The 15,948-nt window shown below is 50.2% G+C and overlaps 1 protein-coding gene across 4 annotated transcripts in view; it reads right to left on the bottom strand.

Annotated features, from left to right (window-relative positions):
• ZFHX3 (zinc finger homeobox 3) overlaps positions 1-15,948 on the bottom strand; it is a 253,340-nt gene that overhangs the window by 160,978 nt on the left and 76,414 nt on the right. For 3 of the 4 annotated variants that reach the window (XR_010837960.1, XM_059043842.2, XM_067020240.1), the window contains exon 2: positions 3,398-6,159. Coding sequence is in view for 2 of the 4 variants with exons in the window: in XM_059043842.2 (XP_058899825.1) it covers positions 3,398-6,113 (2,716 nt within the window). In the remaining 2 variants the exon portion in view is untranslated. Of the gene's footprint in view, positions 1-3,397; positions 6,160-15,948 lie in introns of those variants that run through there. The other variant, XM_067020241.1, reaches the window with a different exon arrangement.

The raw sequence follows: 15,948 nt of genomic DNA, 5'->3' as shown, positions 1-15,948 counted from the left end.
AGCTCTTGAAATGGAATGCAAATCAAAGACAGAAGCAGTGGAATGTGGGCGACAGGCAAGCCAAAACTCCCTTGAGAACTATACCCTGGAGAAACACCCCTAGGGCTTGGAATCCTACAAATCCATAGGGCTGCAAGGAACGAATTCAGCCCCCAAGAAACAGAGGATCCTCACCCAGTTCACAGGCGGGTGGGAGGAGAGGGCCCACACTGAGAACTTAGCAGGTGCCTACTCGTGTATCATGCCGGACAGATGGTCTTGGAGAGGAGTGGGTCCCATGTCCCCACACACCTGACTTTAAGGCTGGAAGCTGGCGCCCTGGAACCCAAGTCCCGCCCACGGGCGCACCCTCAGAGAGGCAGATGGCTTCAAAGACACCTTCTACAATCAAAAGCAGAATCAGAGGAGCTCTTAAAGCTCACGTAGGTGTCCTGTGGCTGGCTGGCTGGCTACTCGGGAAACACGTAGACGCCTTGGCAAGCCACCCATTTTTCGGTGCCCTGCTCAACTGTAGTCCAAAGAAATGTCTGGAAGGATGTTCATCTGGCCTCAAGCCTAATATCTGGTCTACAAACGGAGGCAAATGCAACCAGACCAGACCGAGGGTGCCGAACTTTTCCCTGCAGGCCTCTAGGAAGAAAGCATCCCTAGGATCAGCATCCGTCTGATAACAGGAAGGAGAAGTTTCTGTCAAAGGCAGTATGAGAGCGTTAACTGTGTAAGCAAGAGCGTAGTTCACAAGCACTACCTTCCCCCTGCAGAGCCCAGTAATACCCAATAACGCCCACAGCCTTCTCATAAACGGCCTAAGGAAGAATCAGTCGAGCTGCAGACAGGACTGAAAGGTACGCTCTTTTCGTTTGCATACGTTGGCTTCTACAGAGGTCGCGCGACTTAAATTGTGGGTCCAAGTGGACGCGTCCTATCATACCCACGCCGGCTCCCGGCATCAAGTGCTTGTCACCCTCGCTCCACCTCGACGGCTCTTGTGGCCTAAGGCAGGCACAGGAGGTCTCCAGAGACTCGCCTCGGCTGCTCAGCCAGCGACACTGGAAATTCAGGGCCCTCCTTGGCTACCTGGATAAGGTCTTCAGAAGGAAGAACTCTATTACTCTGTTCTCGTAAAGAAATGAAGTCTGGATCCCCTATGTGTGTGCATCTGCCACCTGCCCGGAAGCCACGATGCCCCGCAGACTCACAGGCAGCAGGTGTTAAAAGCAAACTATTTCTCTACCACTCAATTCAAGCCTTAGTCAGAATTACTGGTTTTCAAGGTATTAAAAAGTCTTCATTGTGACCCAGTTTGAACCCATCCGTTTTCTGTCTTCATTCCACTTACATTATCTTTGATTTACTCCAAGATCTGCCTCCCCAAGATTTTAAATCTCCAGACGAGAGAACCCCGATTCCCATAGGCTTTAAAAAGTGAAAAGTCTTCCAGGGTGCCGCCCCTGTGGTTCACTCTGGGGACCAATAAGATGACTGACCCCTTGGCATCCATGATGATTAACCAGTGGGTAAAAAACATCTTCAAACTGTTTGGCAACAAGAGATCAACAGGTCAACGTTCCAAAACAGAAAACAAGATTAAAGTAGCAAGGATTCAAATTTAAATGCATGGTAGGAACAACAGATTAAATGCTGTGAAATGTAACTCACCAGCAGCAATTAGCATTGCAACACCACACAAATAAAGATGCGCCTACTTGGGAGGTCCAGCCCTCTGGCGTGAACCTGAGCCATCCTAGGATAAAGGCACTTGCTCACTGCTGCCGACAACAACTCACTCCCAGGGCAGGAAGGGTTTCCTGTTTCATTCAGGACATCACTGCTGGTCTCAAGAGGATAGCGGGATATCAGGGAATGAAGACCGGGCAGTGCGTGGCCGAGGCACGTGCAGTTGGGGCAGGAGGGCCCCAACCATCACACTGGTCCTCACGAAACCGGTTTGTACATTGTCTGGCTACAGAAGCTCTCCCCCAGAAATGGACGTGATTCTTTGTACATCAAGAGTCATGGTTTCTGCAGCAACATGGATGGACCTGGAGATTGTCATACCGAGTGTGGTAAGTCAGACACAGAAAGACAAAGATCATGTGTTATCGCCTATATGTGAAGTAAGTCAGACACAGAAAGACAAAGATCACGTTATCGCCTATATGTGGAATCTAAGAAAAAGGTACAAATGAACTTATTTACAAAAGAGAAGTAGAGTCGCGGATGTAGACAACGAACTTATGGTTACCAGGGGGTACGGGGGGGGGATAAATTGGGGGATTGGGATTGACATATACACACTACTATATACAAAACAGATAACTCATAAAGACCTAGTACATAGCACAGGGAACTCTAGTCAATATTCTGTCAATGGGAAAAGAATCTTAAAAAAAAAAAAGAGTGAACATATGTGTATCTACAACTGATTCACTTTGCTGTTCACCTGAAACTAACACAACACTGTAAATCAACTATACTCCAATAAAAAACTTTTAAAAAAATTAAACAAAAAAAGAGTCACGGCTTTTGGCATTCCAATCCTATCCTCTTGGTCCCGTTCTAGCTCTATTAAGCCAATGGTAAAACAGCCAACCCATGTCCTCTAACATGGAGCCATGTTCTCCATGGCAACAAAGGCTCCGTCAACCGGGATCTGATATTAAAACTGGGCTTTCTTTAAGTTACAATTTTAGAATTCAGTCATCTCTCGTCTATCACACCACTCCTCACGGTGCCCCAGGATCGTCTAATTCCCAGCTATCCTGATCACCGGCAACTCGCGCAAAGTAAGAAAGAGAAAGAACCCGTCTCTTTCGTCAAGGTCCTGGTGAAAACACTGGAGAGCTTTGACAAACGTATCTGGGTGGCTCCCAGTCAGCTCAGAACCAGCCTTGGCTTATTTAAATAAGGCACACTACGGTTTCCAGTTCCTCTTCCGGAGATGACTGTCCCCATTGAAAACTCCAGCTACCGTTTCCTGTACATTTCGATAAATATTTAATGGAACCCCAAAGTTTGGGGAACTGTGGCAATTTTTCAAATCGAGCAAGGGACAGAGACAGGGGGAACGGGAACAGAAGGGAAAGTCGACCCGAAGCCAAAACCTAGAGGAAACACTTAAATTTTAATCCCGGCCCGTGGAGCCGGAGCGTCATCACGTCTCTGTTGAACGCAAACCATCTTCCCCAGGCTCACACAGGGTTCGAGGGATTCTCGAGAAAAAGACGTGAGGGCTGGACGCTCAGGTTGAGCACAAAACAACTCTCAAGAAAATACAGATCCCCCAAATCCACAGGACTCGACAGAATCCACCAAGTCAACACGCTCTCGGCCCACTCTCGGCTTCCCCCGGTTTAACTCCCATCCTCAGAACAGACACACACGGAGTCAGCCTCACCTAGAGCGGGCGTCATGGCGGCCATGGGCCCGGCGGGATCCAGCTGGAATCCGCCCATCACGAACTGGGCGTCTGGGGCCGCGCTGTCCACCTTCAGGTTGGGCAGGTTCATGTTCTGGGCCAGGTAGTACTGGTAGAGCTCGGCCTCAGCGGGCGAGGGCAGGCTGCCGAGGCCCAGGTGGCGGTTATGCTGGATCTGGGTCATGTTCTGCTGCAGCAGCATCATGTTGTGCATGTGCTTCTCGCTCGTCATGTGGATGCGGAGGTTCCTGGCCACGTTGGTCTCGTAATCGCACACCTCGCACCGCCAGGTGGGTTTGGTTTTTGGTTTGGTGGGCGAGGGGGCCCCGCAGGAGCTGCCGATACTGGCCGCGGCGGCCGCCGCCGCGGCAGCCGCCGCCGCCGCCCCAGCCGTGTGGCTGAAGACCTGCTCGCCCCCTCCGTTCTGCAGGTTCTGCATGTTGTTGAGATGCTTGTCGGACTGCATATGAATGCTGAGGTTGCCTTTGGTAGTTGTGGAGTAGTTACACACCTCACAGCGGAAGGGCTTGTAACCACACGTGTAGCTCTCGCCTCGGGCCAGCCGAGGGTGGGGCTGCCCGCTCTTGCAGTAGACGCAGGAGCCCCCCGGCTCTGGGTGCTTCTCCTTCATGTGCGCCTCCAGCGTCTGCTGGTACTTGTAGTGCCAGTTGCACTTGGGGCACTTGAGTGTCTTGCACGAGTTGCGAGAATGCATCATAGTCATGTGGCCGCCCAGCGAGCGGGAGGAACCCAGGACCGTGTCGCATTTGGGGCACTCCACGCCACTCCCCGAGGGGCACTCCCCCACCCCAAGCTCACAGAGGGAGCCAGCATGCTGGTGATGGGGCACGAAGCCCCCATCGTCCCCCTCTGTGCTTTCATTTGGTTCTGGTGCTGTGGCATTGTCTTTATTGGCACTTTCATCAGCAAAGTCCAGCCTCCTGCCGCCCTCTGCCACGTTGGCCCTGACGCCCTCACTGTTAAAGCTTAAACGATTCCTCCTGTTCGCACCATCAAAGACAACAAAGGAAGAAGCGGAATTAGAACTAGTAGAAGCTGCGCCCCTCGACAGGGTCTGGAGCACATTAGGCATTAAGGGGGAGTTAGAAATGCTTTGGTTTGAGAGAGCAAGGTCCTTTTTGCTGCTACTACCTGCTGCGGCCCCAGACTCGGGGGGCCTGTCCTCCAGCTCCTCGTCCAACTCGCTTGGAAAGAGTCCTTTGCAACCCTCGTCCTCGTCCTCATCCTCGTCCTCGTCCTCCTCGTCCTCGTCCTCCTCCTCCTCCTCCTCCACCTCCTCCTCCTCGTCCTCGGCCTCCTCCTCGGCCGGCTCTGCTTTCTCGGAGAAGCAATCCGGATCGCCCACTTCCTGCTTCTCTCCTTCTGTTGCCCCCGAGTCCTTGCCCTCTGAGGATTTGGTAGGACTGGAGGCCAGAGGCCCCAGGGGGACTGAGGTAATGGGGGTCTTCAGGACAGAGCTGGTGAGCCCGCCAAGGTTCAAGAGGGTGCTGGGGGTCAAGATACCAGCCTGGGGCTGCTCGGGGCCGGCGGCGGGGCCGGCTGGGAGAGCCTCCTCCCCTTCCATTCGAATGCCACTAAATTTACCATAAAAACTGTGTCCGGGGCCTATGAGGTTAGCGGTGGAAACTAAAGGGAGTTGAAAGTTTTTGTTTTTTGGTTCCAGAAAACTTACAAGGGGTTCCTTGTCTTTGCCGATCCCTTGGATGATAGCGGAGATGTTCTTATTGCTAAGAAGTTTCCGCTCATCTTCACTCAGGGTCATTCGATGGTCGTGCACCGCGTGGGTCACAAACGAACGGACGTACCCGAAGGAGAGCTTGCACAAGAAACACATCAGGATGGGCTTCCTCTTGCCGTAGAGCACGAAGCCATCAAATCTGGACAGGTCCACATTGTTGGGGACATCTTTGGATACGCAGGAGCTTTTGGCAGAGCCGTCACTGTTCAGGTAATCCTTGTTGCTTTTGTGTCGCACGTCAAATACGCGGAAGCTGTGCAGGACGGGGCTGAGCCCCGTCAGGGCTGAGGTATTCGGGAAAGCCTGGTCTGGGCCCTCAAACCATTTCCCGAAGGATGAGGCTATGTGGAAAGTGTTGATGATCTGTGGGTAGACGGGCGCAGCGCAGGAAGGGTCCCCCGGCTTGCCCGCCGAGGCGGGGAGAGAGTTCAGGAAGAGCGACGGGAGGGGCCCGCTGCCGCCCACCCCCACGCCCCCGCCCGGGGTCAGCTGGCTCAGGCTCTCGACAATGTACGCCGAGCCGTCCGGCTGGTACACGATCTCCCCGGCCAGGTTCTCCACGTCACTCTCCTCGTCCCCCTCCTCACTGCTGTCGCTCCCGCTCTCCTCCCTCAGGGGCGGCGGGGGGCGCGCGCCGGGGCAGTGATGCTCCATGTAGGTCTGGAGGCTGGCGAAGGAGGCCGAGCACTCGTTGCAGCTGACCTCCTTGCCGGCGGGCTCGGCGGCGGGGCCGGCCGGGACGGTGCTCTCCGCGAGGCGCTCATTGAAGGGGGCCCTCAGGCCGTCCAGGGGCCCGTGGTTCTCGCTTGTGGACTGCTCCATGCTACCGGGCTTGTCGGGGAGGTGGGCGCTGTTGAGTTCAGTCCATTGCTGGCGCTGAGGGACGGCGCACCCATTGTCCTTCCCCGAGACGACCGGCGAGTCACAGCCTTCCATGGTAAGGCCTGCGTGGAGCTTTCATTGCACCCAGTACGGATCGGACCTGAAGGGCGGAGGCAAGGGGGAGAGGAGGGAGAGAGGGGGAAGAGAGAGAGAAAGGAAAGAGGTTAGGAGGGCCGAGGCTAAGGTCCCACACAGAGCGCTCTAACAGGCTTCTGTCCGCACCCACAACAGAGACCGCAGGGCAGTGGGGACCCTGGCCGTCGCCCCACCCCGTCGAGGCGCAGAGGGTGGGCGGCGCCCCTGGGTGTCGCGGCCGGGCTGCGTGGCAGGAGCGGGGGCGGAGGTGCGGGGAAAGGGGCATCAGGAGGACCCCTCTTTGTCTTCAGACCGTTGGCAGCTCTACCCCTGGAGACCGGTTCGAATCTGTGTCCTTTGCAAGCACAGCGTCAGAGTCGGGGCCGGGCGACGAGCCACAGGGGAGGAGGAGGGCCGCATCACCTTGCCAGGCCCCGCCGGGGACACAGAACAGCGGCCCCGCCGCACACAGGTGGCAGCAAAGCCACGCCGGCTGCCCACACTGTCCGGGGGCCAGGGGGACGCCGGGGACGGACAGACAAGAGGAGGAAGACTTTGCAGCCCTCGAGGAAGGATCATGAACCTGGGAGGGGATACGCCATTTGATTTAGAGGCGAAGGTGTGCCGTTGCTCTTACTGACCAGATTTCTAGTTTGAGAAGTTCACGGAAAAGTGTTGAGGACTGCAGGGTTCAAGGGCAAGTGTGCAGGCCTGGGCAAGCTCTGCGAAGCCCCCAAAAGGGCCCACGGCTGCATTCATCCTCCCCGAGTCTCGGAAACATTGTCCCATTTTACAAGCCGTAAAACTGAGGGCCTAAATCTAAAAACGAGGCCAATGCCATCCGGGCGCTGAGAAAGGCGCATCTCCGAATTCCCATCCTCTCCCTACAACCCACAGAACACCCTTGCTTGTGACTCAGCTGGTTTCAGACTCAAAATACGTAGGTGCAAAATGTGAGCTCGATGTTTCTAAGAAGAACCGCCCAGACTCTCAACGGGCCGACTCCCCCGCCAGCAGAGAGGATCTCGCCCAGTCTGGATGAGCCCGTTCACCACTGGCTGCGTGGTTTCTGCTGTCAAGGATCTTCGCGGCGAGCCGAGATGGCAGCTGGGCTCCGCCAGCCCCCGTTCCACACCTGCCTCTTAGTTATTAGTCGCAACCCAAAGCAGCTGTCCTTCAGCCCTGGGGCTTTTCCGTTTCCGACTCCAAAGTGCCACTAAGCTGAATTTGCCCTCTGAGACCTCGTGTCCCTGGGGAGGGAGACATCAGATCACCCGCCACCGCTCTGCTCCTGTGGCAACAACATCACAGGAGTATTTCCTCCATCCGGCCCCGCTCCAACAGGCAACTCAGCGCCTCTCGCACGGCCCTGAGCATTCTCTGCAAATCCTAGGCCACCCTCCCGCCACACCTCCTTCCAGGAGAACACTTGGCGACTTCTCCACCCACCATCTCATTCACACACAGCGGATGAAGGTCTTGGCTGGGCTTGGTCTCCCTCCCCACCAACCCCCATCTTCCCACTCGTTTTTCATTGCTTGATTCTCGACTGCACAGTGAGCCAATCGCTCCCCCTCGGGAAAGGACGGGGAAGGCAGGTTGACCAGAAGTCTCAGGAGAAACAACTTTTTGGAAGAACGTGTCACGTTTTGTTTAAAACACACACACAGACACACACGCACCACCTCTCAGCATATAACCTCAAACTCCATTACAGCAAGGTTCCGTGTGCCTTAGAAAAGACATATCGACTTTAAACAAAGATAACCACACCAAGCCAAACAGCAAATGCAATGAGACTTCCTCGCAAGGCTCAGCCGGGATACAGGTGAGAATCCAGGGTGGCTCTTCCTAAGGACGCACGTAATTGGCTGGATGACATCTGACTGACAGCCCGGGCCAAAAAGGTTGGCAGGCCTGAAGGGGCGGGAGGGTTAACAGTCCGATCGTAAAATCAATGTCATAAATGCTTGGTAAGTTACAGGAACATGCGGGAAGGGGAGCCCACGACTGATAAAGGAGAACAGCTTTGATGCTTCACCAGGGACTTGTGTATCGACAGCAAGGCCAATCTCCTCTCCAGCCTGGACTGGGCTAAGAAACCTGCAAGCATTTACCAATTAATTGGGGGGCTTTTCTTGCTCTGCTCTCTTCTTCCTCCTCCACAAATCATCCAGCTAAGGGATTGGGACTTCTAAAAACTCACCTAACTTTGTTTTCTATTCCTCAGCAAAAGATGTCAAGAAAAGGTGACCTTATAGGCGAAGACAGATGCACCCATCGTGGTGACGCTAGCCCCATGAGAGGGGACACACAGGACCCCACTCATTTGCAGGGGCAGGAGCCCACTGAGATGCTGGCGGGAAAGAAGGATCCCACTCTGGACCTCAGGCACCTGTTCTGGCCTTCCTTTCAATGCTTCGTGGCCAGGGCAATCAGAAGCTCTTACAACTCTGCTAAGTCATGTGTGGTTCAGGGCCACTGAGCTCACCAGTGAGCCTGTGAGAAGCGCAGACTCTCAGATCAGAATCTGCATTTTTAATACCAATGCCCAGGGGATGTGCATTATTGAAGCTTGAGCGAGACACTCTCTACTTCACAACATCTTCACCAGACCACCAGCTCCTCCGTGCCTGGGGCCTGCCCTTCTAGGTAACCAGGCAGGGTCAGTCTTGGGCTCACCCACCAATCCCCGGGAAGCGCAGGGATGGGGGTGGACAAGAGGGGACCAGAGCACAGAGATGAAGAAATCTCTTAGCCCTGCCCCGTCCTTCAGCTCCAGGACCTCAGGCCCGCAACCACTCTCCTACCCGGCCAGCAGTTCCTTTCACTCTGTTTATCAGCCAGTCAATAAGAAAAAGATAGTTCTTACTTAAGGAGGCAGAAGTCAACTCAGCAGGTCGATCGGCACTCTGTCTGTAAACACGGTTTCCCGTAAAATCAATGATCTTCAGTTACGGAGGGCAGCCTGGGAATCCAGCGGGTCCCGGTGCTCTCACAGCCCCCATACTCTCGGCTCTGCACCCCTCCTCCTCCTCCTCCTCCTCCAGGGCCAGCACACACACCACAAACCCGCAACCCCTCGTGCAGCCTGCTTCCCTCCAGCCATTTATACCCCCAAATCCCCTTTAAACACAGATGTGCTCTACTCATGACCACCAGTGTTGTACTCAGCGAGGGTTGTGTGTGTGTGTGTGTGTGCGTGTGGTTTTAAGAATTCAGTTAGATTTCAACTGAGCACATCTCTCCAGTAGGAGAGTTAAAGGGAAGATGCGGGAGGGGTCTAGCCTCGCACCCTCTGCTGAGCGCCTCCCTGTGCCCTGCGTGAAGTCATCTGGCACAGAAAAGTTCTGACGTCTTCATCGAGAGCTCCCTCATCTCCGCGCAACAGTTACAGGGAAGCTGGGGTGGGAGGTGCAGTTACTTGGAAGGGGAGGGGGCGCCACTGATGCGCCAGCTCCTGGAGAATTAAACATGAACAGTCGCACTGTGTAATTTTAAATTGTTAATTAGCACAGGGTTAATTAGGCGGTCCTTTCACAAGAGGCAGTTTGGCAGAAAACCAAGAAAGGAAACAAAGGGGAAGAAAAAAAACAAAGAGAGAGCAGAGACAGCGAGAAACTGTTGCCCACCACCCCCCCCTCGTGAATAACCCATGCAGCACCGCCAGAGAGAAGTAAATGGGAGGGCTCCCGGGGACTCCTTGGCCTGCTGGAGAGGGATTCAATGAGCACCGGCTTCCTGAAGGCGATTTGGCAGTGGGTATCAAAAGTCTCAAAATGCACATGCCTTTTGACTCAGCAATTCCCCCATTCCAGGAAACAATCCAAGATATGCATAGAGATATAAGATTATTCATCACAATGTTCATAACAGAAAAAAAAAGATGGAAATAATCTGGCGAAACAAGGTACTCTAAATAAATTACAGTGCATAGCATTCCATAGGATGTTTAAAAAAATAGCATTTTTAAAAGAAACTAGTTACGGGCGTGGGAAAATGATCACACAGGATGCTGAGTGAACAAAGCCTATATAGGTCTGCATATGGAAACACATGAGATTTATATTAGAAAATTTTACAACGGTAATTGCTAGGGGATGAGGTTATGAGCTACTTCATTTCCTCCTTTGCGCCTTTATTTCCCAAGGCTTTTTAAAATGAACATCATCTTAAGGGAAGTCACCACTTCCTGTGTGTGGCATCACGGTAAGGCCTGTGGGTTCAACGCCACCTCGATGCTCCTCACATTCCATGAGATGGGTGCTATTTTTTTTAATTTTTTTTTTTTTGATGTGGACCATTGTTAGTCTTTATGGAATTTGTTACCATATCGCTTCTGTTTTATGTTTTGGCTTTTTGGCTGTGAGGCATGTGGGATCTTAGCTCCCTGACCAGGGATTGAACCTGCACCCCCTGCACTGGAAAGTGAAGTCTTAACCACTGGACCACCAGAGAAGTCCTGAGTGAGATGGGTGCTATTTTTACCCCCATTTTGAAGAAAGGAAAACTGAGGTTGCTCAAGTTATGCAGCCTAAATGACAAAACCGTAGTCTGGCTGTAGAGTCTGTGTTCTTTGCCACTCTACTATGTTTTTCTTTAGTGTCTGTTTCTCAAGGAGAACTTCAGAACATCTGACATTCACATTCAATCTTTGGGTATCAGGGACTGTTCTAAGATCATGGGCTATCAGGACTGCTATGGAATGGGACACTGCCCGTTCATACACACGCCCTTTTTCTTTTGCTTGGGAGTGGCAGGGGAGGAGAGTTCAAAATGGACTCTCTTACTTGGAAATCTTCATACAGGAGGGAAGGGAATAAAAGTTCTTTGCTGTTGCAAAGAACTGTATGGCAGGCCCATTATCCTGACTTCTTTCAAGAAAAAAAAAAAGGCAGATTCCAGAAACTATAAATCTAGAAATGTATTCATTCATTCATTCATTCACTGAACATTTACTGCACACCTATTATGTGCCTGATGCTAAGGAATCGACAACAGATGGGTCTCAGCTTACATTCTTGTGGGATAAAGACTGCAAACAAATAAATACAATGTTAAATGTGTAAAAGCACTCAGAAGTAAAATAAAACAAGAGAAGGGGAAGGAGTGATGTGTATCATCATTTTGGATAAAGTAAATATAAATATATATATTAGATTTAAAAGGATACGTTATAGATTATATCCTGCAAGTTCCTCACTGTTCTAGAACAGAGTCGACAGTTGCTGAATAGCATCTGGGGAGAAAAAGGTCCTGAGGAATTAGCAATTAGCTGTAGGTTCGGTAAGAAAATTCACATAAAATAAACTGAAAAGCAGCTTCACTTAGATTCAATGATCTGAGAAATGCAGTAGAGGGTACTTTTTGATTTTAATAACGTATCCCAAAGTTAATCATTTCTTTGTATCTAGGGTAGCAAAATGTCTTTCAAATAACAAAGTCTGCCTGATTTTAAAGCTGGAGGATGCCGTTACCTAAAGTATCCACTCAGGGAATTCCCTGGTAGTCCAGTGGTTAAGACTCTGCGCTCCCACTACAGGGGGCACGGGGTTCGATCCCTGGCTGGGGTAAGATGCTGCATGCCATGCGGCATGGCGGGGGGAGGATATACAGTACCTACTCAAAGGTCAATGTGTCTGGGGACATGCCTTCATTCCTGCCTTATCCCTGGTTCCCCTCACTTAAATCAGCAACCTGAGGAGCAGACGAGAGACCAAGCGCATACACCAATTTGCAAAGTAAATCAAGTCGAGAGGACTAACTAATATGCCAATTAGTGGAATCACGACTCAAAAAAAAAAAAAAAAAGATCTCGATAAGTTGGAACTACAGGCTGAAACGAACAAGATGAAATTTTGAAAGGATAAATAGGAAGTCTTGTATTTCAGTTCAGGCAAGCAGTAAAACCAACAGAGAACCGGAGAGACCTGGATTAACAGTAGTTCATGCAAAGAAACCCTGGAGGTGTTACTTCACTACAAATTCAGTGACAGCCCAAAGCTGACACTGTGACCAAAGACATAAATGTGGCCTCTGGGCTACAGGGGGTACCTCTACCGGGTCAAACTCAGCCGGATCACAGCCCCACCTTTTCTCTGCCTGCATGAAGAACGTGAAGAGCCACATGGGGAAATCTCGCAAGAGGGGTACTGAGAAATGAATGGCTTGACCATGATCAGCTCAAGAGCAAAGAAAAGAGAGGTCCCCATTGCAGGGCAAAACAGCTATCGTCAGCCACGTGAAGGCCCACCTGCCACGTACACTGAGGATCAGTTCCACGTCTCCTACTCAGCTTCAGGGTTTAACTAGGAGTAATGAGGGGGGATTTATAAAAAATGATAGAGTTCAACTCAATACAAATGAAAATCTTTCTCTAGATCATCAAAGCTCCCAAATGGAATGTTGACTCTGGTTTCATGAATGGAGAAAAAAAGACATGTTGCCATGGCCGGAGGTTCCACCAGGCAGCCTCTTGGGTCCTTTGAAATGCGAAGATTCTATTCATTCCTGGTGATCCGTCGGGGTTACTCAGTCAGCTTTATCAGCTTTAACCTCCTCCTCTGTGATCCCACAGTGTTTTGCATATGGCGACACATCGCAATTCTGGGGTTATCGCACTGCTGTAATTGTATGTTGACTGGTCTATTTCTGCCACTAGGCTGAAAGCAGCTTGAGAGTAGGTTCCGTCTCTCATCCATCTCTGTACTGTCCACATCCAAGATGTAATAGATGCTTAAAAAAACCATGGGGAAAATTAAGGCATTAGGAGAAATCACAACACTTTGAAAGGGGGAAAAAAAAAAAAAAGATGATCCCTGTACACATTCTTTCTTTTCCTCTTAGTTGAAGAAATGTGTGGTGTAACCATTGTCCTCTAAATGGAACCAGGTCTCCTTGTAGAACTGGCCGGTTCTTGGGCTGGGGCAGGGAGAGTGCAGGATGAGCGCGGAGCACCTTTCTGAACCAGAACATTCTTAGAAAGAATGAAGAGAGTGTGACCAAGGAACCCAGAAGCAGGTTGCAGGGGCTCTCACTGCCTGAACCTGGGACGATTTGAGCAAGAAAGTTACATGAGAGTAAAGAACTATAACCCAGTATATAACATAAGAATCCATGATTCCATACTTTTATACATTTTAAAAAAGGTGGGGGGAGAAGGGAGAGCTCTTGCTTAGGGTGGAAATCCAACTAACAAATGCAGAGGGAATTGCGGATTTAGAAAAACACCATTTGGTAACCATCGTCATAATGACCCGTTCAGGAAAGGATCAATGGATACTAAAACTGGTGGATGCAAGTTTGAGTAGCTACAGAATATTTACACAGTCTCAAAGTATCTCCCCACAAGACACTTATTAACAACAGAAGAAGAAACGGTAACTTTACAGTGGAGACACCTGGCAGACATCACCTTCCTTCACCATGTGATTAAAGTTAGGATCACCAGGAAAGAGACAAATAGCCATCCCGTGCCTCCTGAGAGGATACGCTGAGAAGAACACGACATCCCTTCCCTGACAGGCCTGCCAAAAACGCAAAACCTGAGTCTAATCATGGAGGGAGCATCGGGCAAATCCAAACTGGGGACAGTCTACAGCCTAGTCTACATCTAGGCTCCTACTGAGGCCGCGCGCCACAACGACTGAAGCCCGCGTGCCTAGAGCCCGTGCCCTGCAACAAGGGAAGTCAACGCAATGAGAAGCACGAAGAGTAGACCCCACTCGCCACAACCAGAGAAAGCCCGCGCGCAGCACCAAAGACCCAACGCAGCCATAAAGAAATAAATAAAAATAAATAGATCTATTAAAAAACCATGTCCTAGGCTCTTCAGAAATGTCAGTCAGGAGGCAGAAAGACAGATTAAAGGGGACTAAAGAGACGTGACCAATGAACATAACAAAGAATCTGGATTCTCTTTCCCTATAAAGGGTACAATTGGGACAGCTTGCAAAGTCTGATAAAGATCTGTAGATTGGGTAATAGTAGTAGATGAATGTTCATTTCCTAATTTTGATAACTGCAGTATGGTTATATAAGAGAATATCTTTGTTTTTAAGACACAGACACCGATACTTTTAGAGGTGAAGGGGCATGATGTCTTGATTTTCAAACTGCTTAGAAAAAAACGTGTGAGAGTGTGTGTCTGTACAGACCTGCATAAATACAAACATACAAATAGAACTTAGAAAATGCTAACTTGGGTGGGGGTGCCTGGAGGAAAGGTATGTTAGAATTCTTTGTCCTATTATTATAACTTTCTTGTACATCTGAAATTATATCAAAAGAAAAAGAAAAAAGAAATTGTCCAGTGCAGGAATTCTACATGTTGAACCTCCCAAAATACCTATGAACAGCCAATGCAGCCTGATACCCTACCCTTATCTTCATTTGAAATCCATTCCCGGCACAGCTTCATGAAAGGAGGGAGGCTGCGAGGCTGGACGGGCAGGTGCAGACAGACAGACAGAGAAAACTGGTCTCCCCTTCCTTCACCCGAGAGGTCCTAGATAGAGCCCCCTGGTTGGAGGAGACAAACGGCCATTCTAAGTCAGGCGGAACTTCAAGTAACACACACTATAAGATATTTACTAAGACACCCATGATCCCGATTCAGGAAAGATTTCCCTAACTTGGTGAAAAGCAATTCTAAATATAATGGCAGGGGCAGCCACCACAGAAAAGAACCCCAGCAACCTACAGAGGGTGGGCATTGCTTAACCTAGACTAAAACACATTAGCAAAATACACAACAATGAATAAACTATCCCCTTGGCTTCAAAAAAAAAAAAAAGAAAGAAAGAAAAAAGCCAAGGGCAACCTAGATTCTGAGATAAGTAGAAACCTCATTCAAGGGGCAAAGAAATAATACCCTCATCTGTTTAGCTTGGAAGCCACTGAAGAACCATATCCAATTCCATTCTGTGCTTTATACAATAACTGTATTTATATATTGCTGCTGCATATAAGTCAGTAAGTGTTAAACCATAAATAGGTGAGATTCCATCCTCTTGGTAGCAATTTCCCAGTAGCCTTAAGAATTATTCTGTAACTATGGCGAGGTCAGAAAACACACACATGCTGGAACAGGTCTCTTGTGTTGCAGGAGGACCACTGCCCGGAAGGCCCAGAGAATCGTCCAGGCCCTGGGCTTCGTGTTTGCTAATAAGTGCATCTGTGCTCTTTCCAGCGTGAACATAAATCAGCCTGGAAGTGAAAACTGCTAGCTCAGTCCATTCTGCAGGGAATCCACAACTACCGTGATTATTCTGGCTCCAGCGGAGTCGTGGACGGGAAGAGGAGGGAGTCGTGAGATCATAAGCAGAGCCAGGTCTAGGAGCCCAGGCTGTTGGTGTTGGGAGAGATGAGCTGGTATTTAGGGGAAGAGAATTTGTTACTATACACATGGACAAACTCATACTTCAAAAACGACCAAACCCATGAAACACAGTAATAACAAGTGAAATGACTCAGCTATTACTTAATTCTCTGTGTTTTCCTCAAAAACAAAATTTTTTTTAAAAAAAAGGATTTGGGGCAGTTTAACCAGCTATCCCAACACTTAGGTACTTACTACTTCAGTGTCTACCCTGACACCTCTCTACCATATCCTGAGGACTGACTACAGGCCAGCATCCTTTGTCCATCTCTGGCCTGAACGGTTCTCTCCTGACCTGGATTTATGCACCATGACACATGGATTCCCCCCCCTCCCAGATGTGCAGCAGCCCCTCCTTCCACCAGATGCAGCCCCTTTAACTTCCCTCTTGCATCACCTGCCCCTCCTACCTGACAGGTGCGTACCTCAGCCCCT

The sequence above is a fragment of the Kogia breviceps genome, chromosome 18 (assembly GCF_026419965.1).
Source record: "Kogia breviceps isolate mKogBre1 chromosome 18, mKogBre1 haplotype 1, whole genome shotgun sequence".
In the NCBI taxonomy this organism is placed as follows: Eukaryota; Metazoa; Chordata; class Mammalia; order Artiodactyla; family Physeteridae; genus Kogia; species Kogia breviceps.
The sequence above is the reverse complement of the archived record's forward strand: the minus strand, read 5'-3'. Positions and strand labels throughout refer to the sequence as shown.